Below are 20,564 nucleotides of genomic sequence, written 5' to 3' on the forward strand. Positions count from 1 at the left end.
TTGTAGAAATAAAGGAGGACCACCCAAATGAGAACTAGCAGGCTATTTATTCAGAGCTTGCTACAGCTAGGAAGTCAGCCACCATCGCATGCATTTGGCAGAGACTCAAAGGCAGGCAGGCAGAGGAGTTGACAGGCTTTATTGAAAGAAGTTGAGGGACTTCCCTTGTGGTCCAGTGGCTAAGAATCCAGCTTCCAATACAGGGGATACGGGTTCGATCCCTGGTTGGGGAACTAAGATCCCACATGCCGTGGGGCAACTAAGCCCACGCGCTACAGAGCCCACAGCCCACAACTAGAGTGCCCGTGTGCTGCAACTACTGAGCACGCATGCCCTGGAGCCCGCACACCACAACTAGAGAGAAACCCGCACACCACAATGAAAGATCCCGCCTGCTGCAGCAAAAGATCCCGCCTGCTGCAACTAAGACCCGATGCAGAGAAAAATGAAGAAAGAGAGAGAAGAGAAGAGAGAAAGAGAGAAAGAAAGGGGACTTCCCTCGTAGCGCAGTGGTTAAGAATCTGCCTGCCAATGTAGGGGACGTGCGTTCAATCCCTGGTCCGGGAAGATCCCACATGCCATGGAGCAACTAAGCCCATGTGCCACAACTACTGAGCTTGTGCTCTAGAGTCCACGTGCCTAGAGCCCATGCTCCGCAACAAGAGAAGCCACTGCGATGAGAAGCCCACGCACGGCAACGAATAGCCCCCGCTCGCCGCAACTAGAGAAAGCCTGCGCAAAGCAATGAAGACCCAATGCAGCCAAAAAATAAATAAATTAAAAAAAAAAAAAAAAACGCTTAAGAGAAAGAAGGAAAGGAAGAAAGAAAAAGAAAGTTGAAAGAAAAGAAAGGCTTCAGGCATGCCCTGATTGGACGTTGTTGCCAAGGGAAGCTAGAGGTGGGCTAGTGAGAAACAGGCATCATGTACTCGGTTAGAAGAGCATATTTGGCTTTTTCCGGTGGATCCCAAATTGGAAGGGGGGAAGGGGGGCAAAAATTAGGGAAGTTGGCAATTATTGATCAAGTCCTTGCTGTTTGGTGCTGATTGATACAGAGGTTGTGGTTTATGTTCCTGGACTCCTTGCTGCCAGGTTGTGGGCCAGAGTTCTCTTTTTATATATGGTCTGATCATTGCCTGTATCAGTCTCTCACAATCTACGTGTGTTCATATGTGTAGTTATACTCAACACCGAGATGAACATATGTGTCCATAAATCTGCATGTAGCTATGAATTTATCTTTGGGTTGAACTCCTAGAAGTGAGATTGCCAAGTCAGAAGGTATAGCTTTTTTTAAAGGATTGCATTATATTTGACATTTTGGCAATGGACATTTGGATGGTTTAACAATTTCGACTCTCAACAGTTGTGAATGAGGATGTTTGTTTCTCTCTCACCTTCAGGCTAAAATAGCTCATCTGCTATTTAACTAAAAATATTAGCGAACCAAACCAGTCAAAATGAATTTGTTGAGTATCAGCAATGCATTCGTTACACTCTGATAAGAGGGTGGAAGATAGAGATGATATAAAAGACTTGACTTCTGTCCTCCTGCGGCTTACAGTCTAGTCAGGGAATGGAAAATGAATACATGAACTGGATCTTGGGCTGTCAAATTATTGTATAAAATAAGAGAGTCGGGGACTTCCCTGGTGGTCCAGTGGTTAAGACTCCATGTTCCCAATGCAGGGGGCCCGGCTTTGATCCCTGGTCAGGGAACTAGATCCTGCATGCCTCAACTAAGCCCCTGTGCAGCCAGATAAATAAATACATATTAAATAAAGAAATGAGTTGGGGCTTCCCTGGTGGCGCACTGGTTGACAGTCCGCCTGCCGATGCAGGGGACACGGGTTCGTGCCCCGGTCCGGGAAGATCCCACATGCCGCGGAGTGGCTGGGCCCGTGAGCCACGGCCACTGAGCCTGCGTGTCCGGAGCCTGTAGTCCGCAACGGGAAAGTCCGCAACAGTGAGAGGCCCGCGTACCGCAAAAAAAAAAAAAAAAAAAAAAAAAAAAAAGAAATAAGTCGGATGACACCTCCTTGAACTCCCTGATTCCAACAGTCTATATGTAAATGGAACCAGGACAGTAATGAATTGTGGCCTCTGCAGCTCTGACCACAAATGGTGCAGTAGAACAAAGGAGGATGAGAAAGGTGAGGCATTCAATAAGCTGGGTATTCAATGAGAGGTATCTAGGCCATATGAGCTTCAATACAAATCCTGTTAAGATTAATGCCTCGTAGGTAGAACTGAGCATTGCTTGTGTGGGCAACTTGAGTGTCTGCCTCTGGGCCCCAGTGACCTCAGTTGTAAAATAGTATAACGAGAGCACGCATATCATGGAGTTGACGATGGTTGGGATTTGGTGAGGTAACACGGATGCTGGATGTCTTCCTCCAGACCCACTTTCCACCCTTCTCCATGCTGACCCCAGGGGCTGACTGCGGTAGACATCATCAGACTCCTTGTCTCTGCCTTCTGGTTGGGTTATTGGGAGGTACCAGCAGGACATGGAAGGAGGAGGAGAAAAAGGTTGGAGTTTTTGTTCCCTGGGTCTCTTCCCTGGGTATCTCTCACAATACATAATAAACACAAATACATAACAAATACAAATCCTGGACCCCACTCCAAACAGGTCAGAAAATCCCAGGGAGGGAATTAGGAACCTAAACCTATAACAGCATCCCAGGTGATTCTGATAATCGGACCAACCACTTCAAGGGCCTAAGCAGAGGCACAAAAACGATGGAGTCATGGTCCCTGCTCTCTGAGAGATGAAGTAACTTGCCCAAGGTTACACAGCTAATAAGTGGCATTGCCAGGATTTGGACCCAGGCAGTCTGGTCCCAGAGCCAGTACTCTTAACCACTCTACAGCTTCTAACATAGTTCATGGGCACATGGTACACCAATGACTTCTATGAAAGCAAAAACCATGGTTAAGTCTCATGAGAAGCACTACAAGCAAAGCACCTGCTCTGTATATGGGAGCAGCTCAATTCCTGTTCAACTAACATCACAAAACGGAGATGGGAAGAGCAGGTGGGTGGCTATTCCAGCCTCAATGTGAGCTGCTGAGGATCTGAATGTCACAAAGATAAAGACAACTTTCTATAGTCCTATTGTTCGGTACCAATTTCTCATCATGAGAAGAGGGGAAAATCAAGGAGCAGCCTGTAGGGAAACAGTGAAACTCTGAGAGTGACTCATGAAGTGACTCACTGACACATGGCATGCTGACATCAGACACCTACGATAACATTCTTGCAGTACGTAATCTCTCTATAGTCTCTGATTTCAAACGCTTAATCCTGAGGGTTTCTAAGAAAATCCTGGATATCACCGCTAATTATATGAAGAGCAACAGACCGCTTCCACCACCCTGTTGCATCTGGGCAGCTGAATCACATGGCAGGCACCTCCAAATACTTGGATGGTAGTTGAGCATAACTTGTCCCACGGTTTAACCTGAGTTTGCCCTTTGGCAACAACAATCCCCAGAGTACCCTTGAATATTAACAACATTGGCAGCCTTCCTGATCACAAACAAGATTTAAATAGGGAAGGGCTGCTGTGTTTCACACGTTACTAACAGTGTTTTCCTCACCTGTCATATATCCGTCAGCCTCCTGCCCTATGCACAAAAAGAATCAAGAGCCACGAATTCAACAGTGTGAGCATAAAAGCATTTAAACAGGTATAAATAATCTTCAGGGTCATTCATGTGTAGACCATCTGTTTTTGGACAGTTCATGGAGGAAAAGAGGAAGAAAACGGTTATAATCTGCCCTCTCTGATATGGGGGTCGGTTCCCAGGCACAAACACGTACACCTTTGGGTTTCAAATATAACTCACTGGACCAGCAGTTGTAAGACTGTTGCGCTGCCCCAGCTATAACTTCGCAGATGTTCTCCAGAGACCACCTGAACACTAGGCAGTCCTCAATCTATGAAAGGATTGTGTTTCCAAACTCACATTGATTGTTTTAAATTGGGAATATAGTTTTCTTCAAACATACATATGATTGTTAAAAATTGAGGCATTGAACTTTTACCTATCTATATACCCAGGTAACTAACCAGATCAAGGTATAGCCCCCCAAAGGCTCCCACATGCCCCATCCCAGCTAATAACCATCTCTCAGAGGTAACCTCTCTTCTGAATTCTATCACCAGAGATTAGATTTTTATAATACAGTAGCTTTTTTATTGATATAGAACAGACATATGTTAAGCGTATACAATGAACCCAACAGCACAGTGAAATAAATATTTATATAGCCATGTAACTATGTATGCAACATTTTCATATCCTAGAAGGCTCCCTCATACCCCTTCCCAGTTAATAACTGGCTTTCCGAAGTTAATCCCTATTCTTAGATCACCACTGTTTAATCTTGCCTGATTTGGGGCTTTATATAGAATTGTGCAGTATGTGCTCTGGTCTGGCTTTTGTTCAACATTGTGTTGTGTTTTGCATGTAACAGCAAGTCACTCTTCTTTAAAATTGCTCTGTAGTATTCTATGACTATACCACAATTTCTCATTTCTACTACTCTACTGTTGACAGACATCTGAGTTATTGCTAGCTTGGGGCTATTATGAGTAAAGCTGCTATGAACATTCTTGTACACACCTTTTGGTAAACACCTGTACTCATTTCAATAAGAGGTACAAGTGTAGAAAAGCATATAGTAGGAGGATTTGACCTAATCTGGAAAGGCCAGGAAATTACTGCACTGCAATGCTTTCTGGGTGATAATGTTTTTCTGAATCTCAAACCTGGAGGCCAGGGACACATTCCTACATCTAGGACCTTAGTGGGGATCCTTCCTGTCTTCCTTCTCAGCTCTGGAAGCATTAAGGTTACAAGTGTTCTGGCACTGGCTGTCATGTGCATATCTGGCCTGTTCGTAAGTGAGTAAGATAAATCCCTGACTACACTCACAATTAGGACAGCTACTAATCTGTAGGTGATATTTGTTTCCTCTTTGGCTGTCAGCATCCAAATCCCTTCATACTCTGGGGAATTCCCCAAGTGATGAATCTCAGTAGGAAGCCGGATCTGCCTGCTGAAGCTCAAAAGGCCCTTCCCATCCCAGTCTCCTTTGCAATTAGAGCATGGCAAGGGACCTAGCTTCCACCAATCCATCTCTCACTCTGAATCATCTGAATCTGAGTCACGCTTCCAAGGATGGCAGGGCTGGTAGTGCATTTGGCACGCAGAGGGCAGCAGGAGCAGGAGAGCTGTTTTCACCAGATTGGATTTTAGGTGTGATTTTGGGCATTTTTCCTGCTGCATAGCCTCCAACTCAGTTTTCCAGGTCTCCCAGCAATTCTGTAAGCTAGACAGTAGATAGTAATAAATCCCTCTTCTTAAATCAACCAGCTTTGGTTTTTGTGGCTTATGACTGAGAACACTAACTGCTAAATCCCCCCATAAATAATGATTACAAATAGTTTTAATTGGTAGCACAAAACGGTGTTTTGTGTAAAAAGAGCAATCTTGTACACTACTTACAATTCAAACGGTCTTGATAAACACCTATTATGGGTCTAATCTTGCAATAACTTTAGTTTCTCCAAAGCAGTTAAGTGGTAGGGTTATTCATTAAACAAATTACAAGGCAAACAGAATTGTCATTAAATACATACCTGGGGCTTCCCTGGTGGCACAGTGGTTAAGAGTCTGCCTGCCGATGCAGGGGACACAGATTCGTGCCCTGGTCCGGGAAGATCCCACATGCTGCGGAGCGGTTGGGCCCGTGAGCCATGGCCGCTGGGCCTGCGCGTCCGGAGCCTGTGCTCCGCGACGGGAGAGGCCACAACAGTGAGAGGCCCGCATATCGAAGGGAAAAAAAAAACAAAAAAACATACCTGGAAGTGGGGTGCGTGATGAAGTTCTTATATCTGGGGGCCTTTTTTCTACTTTATAAAGAAGAAAGGAAGGTGCCAAATCTGTACTCCATTAATTGGAAAATTCCTCCCGTTCCCCAGTGGCCTGCTCTTTACTCCTTTCACACTGGCACATGCTGTGGCTTCCAAGTCAATCAGCTGAAATGGAAATATTCTTTGTATGTATCAAGGCCATTCTGGCTGTACCAGAATATACAGACCTCCGAAGAAGCCCTGATTATATAGTAAATATGCTATTTTTATTATATTTTATTTTATAAATATGCTGTTTTATATTATATTTTATTATATTTATTATTATCAAGTTATTAATAATGAACTAAAGAAAATTTCTTATTGATAACATTATCAGAACAAAAATATAAATAAATGTAAGGATTTTTCAGAGATTTATGGTTTATGACATTATTTCAGGTAATTTTTGTTTGTTTTGCTTGCCACACACCTGTGGGATCTTAGTTCCCCCACCAGGGACCGAAGCACTGGAAGCTCGGAGTCTTAACCACTGGAGGGCCAGGGAAGTTCCCACCTTAGGTACTTTTACCTCATCTAATCCCATTGCTCAAAGGAGTTAAGTGACTTAGGCGCCTGAGGCCACACAGCTTGAATCTAGACCTAACTCCCATTCCTTGCTTTTTCCACCATACAACATGAACATCGGTAACTAAAACAATGATAATATAACTGCATTAAAATGAAATAAATAGAAAACATAAAAACTATAAATTCAGAAAAATTACAGTCTAGTTTAATTAAAACACAAAACACAACGTACTATATAATACTCATTTTGTAAATACCAAAACTTTCTGTATATAATATGCTTATACAAATACATACCTGTGTAAGATGAGAATGGAAGGATACGATCTCAAATGTTAACAGTGACTATCTCCAAGGGCAGAATTATGGGCAATTTTATTTGTGTGAGCTTGGAAGAGTTCATTTTCTAAATTTTTCTGCAATAAATGCATTACCTACACACTTTCAAAAACAGTCCTTTATTATTGTTATTATCAAAGTCATTTTGATATTCTTCCTTTAAAACAGCCAATTCATTATCTAACTTAGTGAAAAGTACAGTTTGAATTGAATATCTAGCCACCACTAATCGAGCAAGCATCTTCCTGATATTTTACAAACATTATTCCATTTAATTCTGATAACAGTTTCATCAGGTAGTAATATTATCCTGTCACAGATAAGGAGGCTGATGCTTAGGTTCAAGATCACACAGGAAATAAAGGAGTCTCTGTTGTGGTGAGCTTGAAGTCCACCTTGCCCTTCTGCTGGGCTCCTCCTACCTTCCTTCTAAGCCTGGCTTGGAGAGCCACTCTACCACATGCTGGTGCAACCTCCCAGATACTCTTCTTTGAAAACACTTATGGTATTAAAGTAGACCATTTAAAACTGATTACATGTATTATAAAAAGACTGGAAGGGACTTCCCTGGTGGCGCAGTGGTTAAGAATCCGCCTGCCAATGCAGGGGACACAGGTTCGAGCCCTGTTCCAGGAAGATCCTACATGCAGCTGAGCAACTAAGCCCGTGAGCCACGACTACTGAGCCCGTGTGCCTAGAGCCCGTGCTCCGCAACAAGAGAAGCCACCGCAATGAGAAGCCCGCACACCACAACGAAGAGTAGCTCCTGCTCGCCGCAACTAGAGAAAGCCCGTGTGCTGCAATGAAGACCCAACACAGTCGAAAATATATAAACAAATACATAAAATAAAATAAAATAAAAATAAAAAGACTGGAAGGATATGCTCCAAACAGTATATATCACCAGGGTGGCAGGACTTCCATTTTCTATGCTTTTGTATCTATTCAGTATTTTTCTTCAAAAAATTTTTCTCTATTTTTTTTTAAAAAATTGAGTCAGAAAAAATTATATTTTTCCTATATTGTCTATCTTTTGAACATTGGTGCATCTTAGTATCAGGGTCTCTACACAAACCATTTATAGAAAAGCACATAAGAAAAATGCATACTTCATCACCAATCCTTTATCTTCTCATTCAGATCCTTCTGTTAGACAGTAACCTCAGGGTCTCTACCTGTTTTACTGACTACCATATCTTCAGTGCTAGAACATCTGGCCAATGAAAGCATTTGGCACATAACTGACAAATGAATGAGTGAAGGATATATACTTTTCTCTTTTCAAGTTTTAGATATGCTGATATCTTCTCATATTAAGTTTCAAAATAGAATACATGTTAAAAGTCAGGTGAGAAAAAAAATGTACAGGGAACTATCTTTTTCTGAATCTCACAACTTGCTAAAGGTGGCTGTTATGGGTTGAATTGTGTCCTCTCCAAAGAAGATGGGTTGAAGTCCTAACCTCTGGGACCTCAGAATGTGACATTATTTGGACATAGGGTCTTTGCAGGTGTAATTAGTTAAGGTGAGGTCATACTAGAGAGGGTGGGTCCCTGATCCAATATGACTGGTGTCCTTATAAGAACATAGCCTTGTTAAGACAGAGGCACAGGGAGAAGGCCACGTGAAGACAGAGGTTTGGGGCGATATGTATACAAGCTAAGGAATGTCAAAGACTGCCAGCCCAAACCACCAGAAACTGGGAAGGATTCCCCTACAGGCTTCAAGGGAGGTTGGCCCTGCTGACACCTTGATTTCAGACTTCAAGCCTGCAGAACTGTGAGACAATACATTTCTGTTGTTTTAAGCTTGTGGTACTTGGTTAAGGCAGGCAGCCCGAGGAAACCAACAGTGGCCTTAACTTTGAATTCTTGCAAATAATGGGGGAGGAGGAAATAGTCACCTGAGCATCATGATCTACAAGTTTTCAATGACTTTCCGGTTTATTTTCTGATCATGGAGAATATGCCCAGTCAACTCAGGAATGCTAGAAAAGTAAACAATAAAGGATACACACAAAACAACAGGTGACTGAAATTTTAATATGCCTAGGTATTCACATAAAAACTGTAAAAATCAGTATTACAACATTGGTCTTCAAAGATTAACATTTACAACTGTAGTAAAATAAAGTTTCACAAAGTCAAATTTCCTTAACACTTCATTTCAATATTAATCTCTTTACAGTTCATCAAATTGCTATTATTTCATCTTTCTTTCTTTTTTTTTGCGGTTCGCGGGCCTCTCACTGTGGTGGCCTCTCCCGTTGTGGAGCACAGGCTCCGGATGGGCAGGCTCAGCGGCCATGGCTCACGGGCCCACCCGGACCGGGGCACAAACCCGTATCCCTTGCATCGGCAGGCGGACTCTCAACCACTGCGCCACCAGGGAAGCCCCTCATCTTTCTTTTTTTATTAAAGCATGGGTGCTCTTCTTATGCGAAATGTTAACATGGGGTCTCAATATGTAAAACAGAACGTGCAGCTGTTCTAGTTTGGGGGGCGGCCCAGAGGGAGCCTAGCCTCACACTTTCCTCAGTATCACCTCTTAAGACTCTCAGCACCCTAAGCATAGTCTGAGAACCATGGATTGAAAATAGTAACAATATACACTAAATAAGATATCATTGACAAAGAAGAAGTAGGAAGTTTATTCAGTATCCAATACTTGGTCAGCCTTCGCTTTTCCACATTCTTTTCTTTGGTTTCATCACTTCGAAAATTCCTCCAGTATTAATTGTTTGAACGGCAACTATATGAAGCAGAAATTGTATTTCTACACCTGGGAAATTATCTACAAGACAGGTGCTGCTGAATAGGAACCAATAACAATGATTTTTTTTAAACATTTTTAAAGCAGTCTCTTGTTCACATTAAGAAAAATAAAACATTTCTCATGAATAAAGCCTCAAAGCCAAGATGATTCTTGGGACAATGAAGCATTCCAGTAAATCAAAGGGAGATTCTAAGCAGATGCAACATCATGGGGCCTTAGGATGGACATCTAAACAGGAAAGAAATGGCAACAATATTCACACAATCCTTGTATTCGAGGTTTACAGGAAGGGCTGGGCTGTGGGGACGTTGAGAAATGTGCACAGTGATGCTGATTAAAGATAAGAAGGCTGCACTGGACCCCAGTAGGCACAGCGCCACAGGGAAGCATCTGCTTAAGGCGACGTGTGTAAGATTTATTTACAGCACAAAAAAAAGAAAGTCATGAGGCCACGGCCTTGGTTTAGCTGGCTGGACTTGCTCTTTAAGGTTCTTTCCTTGAGACTTATTCTATGTAGTTTATTCATTCCACAAACACGTCTATAGAGTTCACAAACACTAATGCAGTGCTTACAAATGTGCCAGGCTCTGTTCTAAGTGCTTTACGAATATTGACTCATTTGATCCTCATAACAACCCTAGGAGGTAGGTCCTATGATGAGCCCCATTTTACAGATGAGGCAATAGGCACAGGCAGATTAAACAACTCGCCCAAGATCATAAGGCTTCAAAATGGTGAATTCAAACCCCTTTCAAGGGCAGAAATGACATCTTTGGCTAGGAAGAGAAATTTGTCCTAAAAGAATCCCAGGAAATGGCCTAAGTAAAAAAGGAAAAAGCAGCACCAGAATTGACACTCCACTTGATCATCAAACACAAGGACACAATGCTTAAATTAATTTTAACAAGATAAATATAAATTGTACACAGATGAATCTAGAATTTCTTCCACCCTTAGTAAAGGCCCTTAGTAAATTTGAATTTGTTTTGAAATGTCTGAAATGCAATCACATACTGTTTTAACTTGACATACCAGCTAAACCAACTACAAGCTGATTCAGGAGGCATTTGCTTCTCTATCACAGAGACGAGCATAAAAAAAGACAGTAAATAAATATGAAGCTTGATATAAAAAAGTGGTTTCAAATAAGTTTTAAGAATAACCCTCTACATCCCAATTCATTACTTTATCATATTCTTGAATCCTCTGCTTTATGTGAGAAAGTTTATTCTTCAGATAATCACAGCGTTCTTTTTTTTCCAGAAATGTAGGATCCTAGAAAAGAAACATAGCTATTATCTCAGCCTCTGGCTTCCTCAGCAAAAAACACAGAAACACACATTATCACCCAGAAAATGACCTTTCATAGCAGATTTTCCTGTGGCAGATTTCAAAATCTGCCTAACAAGAATAACAGGTAAGCTCTCTACATTTTTTTCAGTGGATTTTATTTTTTAGAAGCTTTTGGTTCACAGCGAAATTGAGTCGAAGTAGAGAGCTGAGGCGCCCTTGAGTATTAAAATACATTAAAAAGTAATTAATGGATTAATAAAAGCTCCCTCCATCCTCTACTAATTTGTGCAATTAAGTTAAGGATGGAATTAGAAACCTGTAAAAGAACTTAATCTTTGTGAATGAAATGTGGGTGAAGAGCTCTATATGGGTGCTCATTTCCCTGGGTTCCTAAATCAGGACACAGCAGAATGTATTCAGGACAGAGACGAGAAGAAAAGGCACCCAGGGGCTTCCCTGGTGGCTCAGGGTTTAAGAATCTGCCTGCCAGTGCAGAGGACATGGGTTCGGCCCTGGTCCGGGAAGATCCCACATGCCGCAGAGCAACTAAGCCTGTGCGCCACAACTACTGAGCCCACACGCCGCAACTACTGAAACCTGTGTGCTCTAGGGCCCACGTGTCGTAACTACTGAGCCCGTGTGCTGCAACTACTGAAGCCTGCACTCTGCAACAAGAAAAGCCACCACAATGAGAAGCCTGTGCACTGCAATGAAGAGTAGACCCCACTCGCTGCAACTCGAGAAAGACTGCACGCAGAGCAACGAACACCCAACGCAGCCAAAAGGTAAATTAAAAAAAAAAAAAGGCACCCAGCAGCCACCCATGGTCCCTAACAAGTAGCATCTTAAGAAATACAAAAAAAGAACTACTTTAGCTGCAAGAATCTAAAATCTGTCAGCTGTCACCACTGTACCTGGATAAGAATACACTTTAAAGAAGAAAATGGTTTTACTCACATTCCTTTTTTTCTTAAACTCTTCATGGACTCTTGAAATTCTCTCATGTTCCTAAAAATAATATACTGTATATGTGAACGAAAATACTTGCAGTTACTCACATCATATCTCAAGAATGTCTCAAGAGTACAGTGGGCATAAGAACAGAAAACAATTTTTACCTAAGACTATAATGAAAATATTCATACACGAACAAATTCAACTCACTGGATAAATATTTGAGGGCTTACTCTTGGTCAGGCCCTGAGATCCAGGGATGAACAATAGGGCGAGGCCCCTGCTCGTGTAAAACCTGGACCGAGTTCCAGTGCCACTGCTTGCTGGCGGTGTGACTTGGGCAAGCTCTTTACCGTAAGACTTGGTTTCCTTATCAGTAAAATGGGAATAATAACCATAACTATCTCATAGTGTTGTGAGAAAGTTCATTTATTTGAAATGATCCTTCTAAAGTGCTTGGCACAGAATAACCACATTAGCTATAATTAGGTAGCATTTTCATCCCCTTTGGCAAGTTGAGACTATTCAACTTTTGGAAATAGCTAATATGAGGCTCCTTCCAACTTTATTCTACGTTTAATAATAAATATGAAATTTGTTAGAGGACTGAACAGTCTATCCAAAGGAAACAGGTTACTAGAGCAATGCCCTCATTTATCCAGGTAAACCTATGCTTTGGAGATTGCAAAGCACTGTACACCTAATAAGTACAAAATAAAATGTAATAATTTATGTTCTAAAAGCTTCCCCTGAGAACACTTTCCATCACAAATCCACATCCTTTTCCCAATATATTTTAACTCTTCAATGTTTTTTACACACTAAGATCATGAGTATTGTTTGTGTTTTGACTGCTTGCCATCAGTGAGATGAACCTGGTTATTCAGTTGTCATCTACATTAACAGGTCCTGGCCTGGGAATGAACTAGCTGCCTGGGGGCAGGGGTGCTGTGCTGGAGACGCAGGCAGAGATGAGAGCTGTAAAAATCTATCCTAGAGTCGGTCAGAGAGACTGAATTAGGAGGGTGAGGACCGGAGAGATTATTTTGAGCAAAACTCCTATTGGATGGGCTTAGAAAAGTCATGTGATGGTTTAATTTTTCACGGGTGCATGAGCAGGTGTGTGTGAGAACCCATGCCCCCAGCAGGCCCACTGGGCACAGAGACACTTCCCTGGGGATGCGCTAGGGGACGAGTAAGCCTTGCCGGCAGACTCTTGCCCACCGCAAAACTCAGCCTGTGGCTGCGCAGAAGTTCACTTTTGTGATACAACTGATATCTCCACTTTAGATAAGGCCTGGAGGAGACACCGAGACTAACTACATTTGGCTGTCATTTAGCTACTTACTTGCCAAGCCATGCTGAAAACCAAAGGAAATGACTATTGTGAGATTGTGTGGGAGGACTGTGGGAGGACTAGGTTTCTCAGCACCTGCTGTAATCAGGACCCTCCCACCCCCAATCGCACACCACAAGCCTGAGCCCTTGCCCACACATACACAGCCTACACAACCGACGCCTCTGGGCCTGGGCTCAAAGGCCACATGTCACGTTCAGGTTTCTCAGCGTTATGTCTGTTAACCAGCTTGCTCTTCCCAACCTGTGGTGATCCAGACGCTTGGTGCCTGCTCCTTCTTTCCTGCACTCCTTTGAGGGCATCTAAACTTGGTCACCCTTCTTGGACCTGTGGACCTTGCTTGTTCTCCAAATGGTACTAACTGACCCTGAACCTGCAGTATGTGCTGGATTTCTCCTGCTGCCTGGTACTGGCATCTCTTAGCCAACACCCTTCCATCACTCCAAGACTGGGAAAATGTCACTACTCTATACATTTGGCTTAGAGGACTTGTAATTACAACTCATTTAAATGTACACTTAAAGGTCTGGTCAAAACAAAGATGCCCAACTAATGCAGGTCTCAGGAGAAGAATCTATCTATCTATCTATATAAAAAATGTGTGTATATATTATATATACATACGTTTGACATTTACTAAAAAATGCTGTATGTTTTTAAAATTTCAATTACACAGATAGATTAGATGAATACATTCTCTTTAAAAAGGATAGGATATTACACACAAATGTTCATAGCAGCATTATTTATAATAGCCAAAAAGTGGAAACAAACAAAAAAAAGGGGAAACAACCCACTGTCCATCATCTGATAAATGGATAAAAAAATGTGGTATATTCATACAATGGAATATTATTTCACCACAAAAAATAATGAAATATTGATTCTTGACACACAGATGAACCTTGAAAACATGATGCTAAGCAAAAGAAGCCAGACACGAGGCCACATATTATATCACTGCATTTACCCATACAGACAGAAAGTACATTAGTAGTTGTCAGTGGTTGGAGAGAGGGGAAATGGGGAAAAAGTGCTAACGGGTATGGGTTATTTCTTGGGGGGTGATGAAAATGTTCTGGAATTACAGTGGTAATCGTTATACTCCTTTGTGAAAATACTAAAACCCACTGAATTGTACACTTAAAAGCAGTGAATTTTATGGTATGCGAATTATTTCTCAATGACAAAATATATGTCAGGTAAAAAATGCCATTGATTATGAGGGCATCCTGATTTCCCAGATATTAAAATGTGAAGAAAAAAACAGAACATTAGAGAAAACACTTCAGTCCCCTATGACTGCCATCTCCACCCTCGTTTTCCTCTCTGCCATAATCACAGTTATTGGTCTGAAGCATGAGCCTTGGAGCTCATGTATGCAGCCTCAGATCCACTCTCCGTCCCTACCCACTGTGCTCTCTGGGCTTGGGGTGCTAACTGCTTGGCTGTGACTTACCCTGGAGAATGCATGGCCACTGGCAGCTCCTCTACACCCCCGTCCACCATTTGTGAATAAACCTTCCTCAAATTACCTAAATAAAAATTCCTCAAATTACCTTAGAGTATGCTATCTGTCTCCTTCGGGACCCTGATTGACCCAGTATGTATGTTAGGCAAATTTATACTTTACTTAAGTAAGAAAATAAAATACTGTTTAATAATTGAAGGCAAAAGACATTAAATTATATATTTTGAACTGTCACCCTGCCAGTGAGCTTCCTAGATAGCAGATGCAGATGGTCATGCCTTCTCTACACTTCAGACGAAGTCAGAGTTCATCCTTCCGCTATCAGAACTCCTCCCCAGCAGCTGCAGGCACTCACCTGCTGGTTTTCTGAACGATGTGGCAATCTGCTCATCACTGCATCCAGCTCATCAAACTTCTTCAAGACGGCTTGAACTTCTGCAGAGAGCTCTTTGTACTCTGAAAACTGGTCCTGGAACACAGCTTTATAGCGTTCTCGTTCATCATCCGTCTGAATCATAGGGTATTTCCTGAGGAAAAAAAATAAACCAAAGTTGAGGTGTGGCCAAGATGGCAGAGGAGGAAGACCCTGAGCCCACCTCCTCCCACGGGCACGCCCAAGTTACAACTATCTACAGAGCAACTACTGATGAGAAAGACTGGATGGCTAGCAGAAGATATCTTCTACAATTAAAGATATAAAGTAGGCACCACCAGATGGATAGGAGGGTAGAGACATGGTATAGTCAAGACCCATACCCTTGGGTGGGTGACCCACAAATGGGAGGATAATTGCAAGTGCAGAGGGTCTCCCCAATGAGTGAGGTGTCTAAGCCCCACACTGGGCTCCCCAGCACTGGGAAGACAAGCCCCGAGAATGTTTGGTTTTGAAGGTCATCAGGGCTGACTTTCGGGACTCTGAGGGCTGTGGGAAATAGAGACTCCACCCTTACAGGGCGCACACAAAATCTCACACGCTCCAGGACCCAAAGCAGAAGCAGTGATCTGAAAGGAGCCTGGGTCAGACCCACCTGTTGATCCTGGAGAGCCTCCTGCAGAGGCAGGAGGCCACTGGAGCTCACCCTGGGGACACAGACACTGACAGTAGCTATGTTGGGGAGCTCATTCTACCAGAGGACACTGGTGCTGGCAGGCGCCATTCGGTAATCCTCCCGCTAGCTTGCTGGCAAAGGGACTGGGCCCTGCCCACCAGCCTGTCAGCACCAGTACGGGGATCCCTCAGGCCAAGCAGCTAGTCAGGTGGGGACACAGTGCCACCCACCAAGAGGCCAGCTGTCTTAAGATCCCCTGATCCCCCTGGTGGATGGGGCCAGGATCTCATCCACCAGAGGACCAACACCAGCTCTGGGACGCCTGGGCCCTGCAGCCAGAGACCCCAGGACCCAGCTCTGCCCACCACATTACCACCAGTGGGCCAGCACTAGCTCCAGGACCCCAGGACCTGGCCCCATCGACCAGCGGGCTGGTACTAGCCCCAGGATCCCCTGGGTCCCAGCCCTGTCTACCAGCAGGCTGAAGTCACAGGACCCCCAGACGCCAGCACACCCACCAGAAGGCCAACGTCAGCGCTGAGACACTCTGGGCCCCTAAGCCAGCTGCCCTGGGATCTGACACCAGCTTTGAGACACCTGGACCCCACACAGCCAGCCATGTCAGGAACCGGTCTCACTCAAGCAGGCTGACACTAGATATGGGATCCCCAGGCCTGCAACCACCAACCTTGGAAACCAGCTCTGCCCATCCATGGACCAGCACTAGCCCTGGGACCCCTCAGGACTCCATAGACAGCAACCTTACGACCCAGCTCCACCCACCAGTGGCTGGTAGCCTCCACACAAGGCAGGGCCTGGCAACCAACAGGACTGGGGGCTGGCCATGCCTATCAGACCACCCACAGTAGTCAGCCTGCCACAACAGAAGGACCCATGCAGCCCACATAGGGGACACCCTTAGAGCATATAGCCCTGGTGACCAGAAGGGAGTGAGCTGCTGGGACACACAGGACGTCTTCTACAAAAGGCCACTTCTCCAAGGTCGAGAAACAAAACCAACCTACCAAACACACAGAAATAAAACAGCAAATTAGGCAAAATTAGGCTACAGGCAATTATGTTCCAAGTGAAGCAACACGATAAAACTCCAGAAAAACCAAGTAAAGTGGAAATAGGCAAACTACCCAATAATACTTGTAAAGATGTTCAAAGAACTTGGGAGAAGAATGGATGAACAGAGTGAGAAGTTAAAAGTTTTAAACACAGAGTGAAAAAATAAAAAGACATATTAAGCACAGCTGAAGAATACAGTAACTAAAATGAAAAATATACTAAAAGGAATCAAGAGTAGATTCGACGACACAGAGCAGTGGATCAGCTAACTGGAAGACAGAGCAGTGGAAATGAGTCAAGCGGAACAGAAAAAAGAAAAGAAAAAAAGAAAGAGAACTCTGGGACAACATCATGCATACTAACATTCACATTACAGGGGTCCCAGAAGGCAAACAGAGAGAGAAAGGGGCAGAGAACATATTTGGAGACATAACATCTGAAAACTTCCTTAACCTGGGCAGCAAGGGAAAAGCAACGATTTACTACAAGGGAACTGGCATAAGGCTATCACATGACTTTTCAGTAGAAACTCTGCATGCCAGAAAGAAGTGACATAATATATTTAAAGTGATGATAAGGAAACACCTACAACCAAGAATACTCTACCTCAGTGGTCCCCACCCTTTTTGGCTCTAGGGACCAGTTTCATGGAAGACAGTTTTTCCATGGACGGGGTGGGGGTGTGGGATGGGTCAGGTGGTAATGTGAGTGGTGGGGAGCGATGCGGAGCCGCAGATGAAGCTTCGCTCGCTTGCCTACCCCTCACCTCCTGCTGTGCGGCCCAGTTCCTAACAGGGACTGGTACTGGTCCGCGGCCCTGGGGTTGGGGACCCCTGCTCTACCTGACAAGGCTTTTGTTCAGATTTGTTGGAGAGATCAAAAGTTTTACAGACAAGCAAAAGATAAAAGAGTCAGTACCACCAAACCAGCTTTACAAGAAATGTTAAAGGAACTTCTCTAAGTAGAAAAGAAAAGGCCACAGCTAGAAATCTGAAAATTACAAAAGGAAAAATCTTATTGGCAAAGGCAAATATACAGTAAAGGTAGTAAATCAGCTCTGTTATAAAGCTAGTAGGAAGGTTAAAAGACAGAAGTCATAAAGTCATCTATATCCCCAATAAGTAGTTAAGGGAGACACAAAACAAAAAGATGTAAAATTTGATGTCAAAAACAGTAAACGCTGGGGATGGAGAGCAAAAATATAGGGTTGTTAAAATGTGTTCAAACTTAAGAGATCAGCAACTTAAAATAATCACAGATAGATACATATATATATATATACAGTTTGCTATGTATAAACCTCATGGTAACCCAAACCAAAAATCTGTAATAGATGGGACTTCCCTGGTGGTCCAGTGGCTAAGACTCCACACTCCCAATGCAGGAGGCCCAGGTTCAATCTCTGGTCATGGAACTAGATCCCACATGCATACTGCAACTAAGAGTTCACATGTGGCCACTAAAGATCCCGCATGCCACAGTGAAGATACCACATGCCGCAACTAAGACCTGGTGTGGCCAAATAAATAGATAAATATTTTTTAAAAATCTATAATAGATACACACACAAAAAAGAGCGAGAAATCCAAACATAACACTAATGATAGTCATCAAATCATAAGGGAAGAGAGCAAAAGAAGAAGAAAGGAACAAAAAAGAACCATAAAAACAACTCCCAAACAATTAACAAAATGGCAATATGTACACACCTATGAATAATTATTTTAAATGTAAATGGACTAAATGCTCCAATCAAAAGACACAGAATGTTTGAAAGGAGTATTACTGAGCCATAAAAGAGAATGAATGTTGTGTGGCAGGCTGGATGGGAGGGGAGTTTGGGGGAGAATGGATACATGCATATGTATGGCTGAGTCCCTTTGCTGTGCACCTGAAACTATCACAACATTGTTAATCGGCTGTACTCCAATATAAAGTAAAAAGTTAAAAAAAAAAAGGAATGAAATCTTGCCATTTGCAACAATATGGATGGACATAGAGGGTATCATGCTTGCTGAAATAAGTCAAACAGAGAAAGACAAATACTGTATGATTTCATTTACATGTGGAATCTAGAAAACAAAATAACTGAACAAACATAACCAAACAGAAACAGACTCATAGGTACAGAGAACAAACAGGTGGTTGCCAGAGGGGTGGGGGGTGGGGGAAGTGAAGCAATAGGTGAGGGAGATTAAGAGGTAAAAACTTTCAGATGCAAAATAAATGAGTCACAGGTACAACATGTACAGTATGGGGAATATAGTCAATAACTATGTAATATCTTTGTACGGTGACAGATAATAACCAGAGTTATCCTGGGGATGATTTTGAAATGTATAGAAATATACAGGAACTAACAGTGCTGTAGGTCAATTATACTTCAAAAACAAACAGACAAACTCATAGAAAAAGGGATCAGATGTGTGGTTACCAGAGGCAGGGGGAGGAAGTAGGGGGAGAGGGAATTGGATGAAGGTAGTCAAAACCTATAAACTTCCAGTTATAAGATAAATATTAGCGATGTAATGTACATGAAAAGTATAATTAACGCTGCTGTATGTTACATATGAAAGTTAAGAGAGTAAATCCTAAGAGTTCTCATCACAAGGAAAATATTTTTTTTCTATTTCTTTAATTTTTTATCTATATGAGATGATGGATGGTCACTAAACCTACTGTGATAATCATTTCAGGATGCATGTAAGTCAAATCATTATGCTGTACATTTCAAACTTATACATTGCTATAGGTCAATTATATCTCAATAAAACTGGAAGAAAAAAAATAAACTGAAGTGATAACTTTTTCACTAAAACAAGAAAAAAAATAAACTGAAGTGATAACTTTTTCACTAAAACAAGAGGAATAGGAAATCAGCTTATTAGCTTATTCCTCAACGACCATACTGTACCTTCAATTCAATATACTACTCCCAGGAAACAAACAACTGTTCAAATATAATTGACTTTAAGCAGAGTATTAACTTGTAGACAAACAGAAAAGAGAAAACCCAAATGGAACCTCTCTATTTTTACCTTGAAGAAGGACTTAGGTAGATACTCACGCCACATAGTCTGGCATCACGATTGGTTTCGGGATGTGGCCAGCAGGGATATGTCCACTCAGTAGCTCAGGTTTCATTTTTGTTGCTCTCAGTTCTTTAAAATTAACTTCTTGGTCTCTCTGTCTGTCACAACCGGTGGCCATGTCACACTACAGTTAGAGAGAAAAAGAGGATTTATTTATAAATGAAGGCAGAAGAACAAACAAAAATCCCAACTTTATTCTTAGAAGAAACCTGGGGGGTGGGAGCAGGAGGAAGAAGAGTAGAGACTGCAATCAACAATTTCCCTTAAGAATTACGTGTTTTATAGTCACAGAGTTGTTCAGAACACTTCTGTAACAGTTAAGGGGAAACAGTGAGCTACGAGAGTATATAATAGATTAAACACCCTCTAATCCCAGTTGTGGGATCATCAAAGGTGGATGATGAAATGGTAAATGTATCTTAAGTACATTTAAGACGTATACCCCAACTAACTATAAAAGAACAGAAAATGTAGTTCAAAGTAAGAAATTCAGCGATAAAAATGGAACAAGTCGGGCTTCCCTGGTGGCGCAGTGGTTGAGAGTCCGCCTGCCAATGCAGGGGACACGGGTTCATGCCCCGGTCTGGGAAGATCCCACATGCGGCTGGGCCTGTGAGCCATAGCCACTAAGCCTGTGTGTCCAGAGCCTGTGCTCCGCGGCGGGAGAGGCCACAACAGTGAGAGGCCCGCATACCGCAAAAA

The 20,564-nt window shown here is 42.7% G+C and overlaps 1 protein-coding gene across 6 annotated transcripts in view; it reads right to left on the reverse strand.

The window, feature by feature from the left end:
* Window positions 1-9,423: 9,423 nt before the first annotated feature.
* MARVELD2 (MARVEL domain containing 2) overlaps window positions 9,424-20,564 on the reverse strand; it is a 28,052-nt gene continuing 16,911 nt past the window's right edge. For all 6 annotated transcript variants that reach the window (XM_024756210.1, XM_024756206.1, XM_024756209.1 and 3 more), the window contains 4 exons: window positions 19,838-19,986; window positions 15,003-15,174; window positions 11,823-11,873; window positions 9,424-10,847 (listed from right to left, as the gene is read on the reverse strand). In XM_024756210.1, coding sequence (XP_024611978.1) covers window positions 10,725-10,847; window positions 11,823-11,873; window positions 15,003-15,174; window positions 19,838-19,986 — 495 coding nt within the window. In that variant the 3' untranslated portion in view covers window positions 9,424-10,724. The remainder of the gene's footprint in view (window positions 10,848-11,822; window positions 11,874-15,002; window positions 15,175-19,837; window positions 19,987-20,564) is intronic.

Source organism: Neophocaena asiaeorientalis, unplaced genomic scaffold, assembly GCF_003031525.2.
Source record: "Neophocaena asiaeorientalis asiaeorientalis breed wild unplaced genomic scaffold, Neophocaena_asiaeorientalis_V1.1 scaffold376, whole genome shotgun sequence".
Lineage (NCBI taxonomy): Eukaryota > Metazoa > Chordata > Mammalia > Artiodactyla > Phocoenidae > Neophocaena > Neophocaena asiaeorientalis.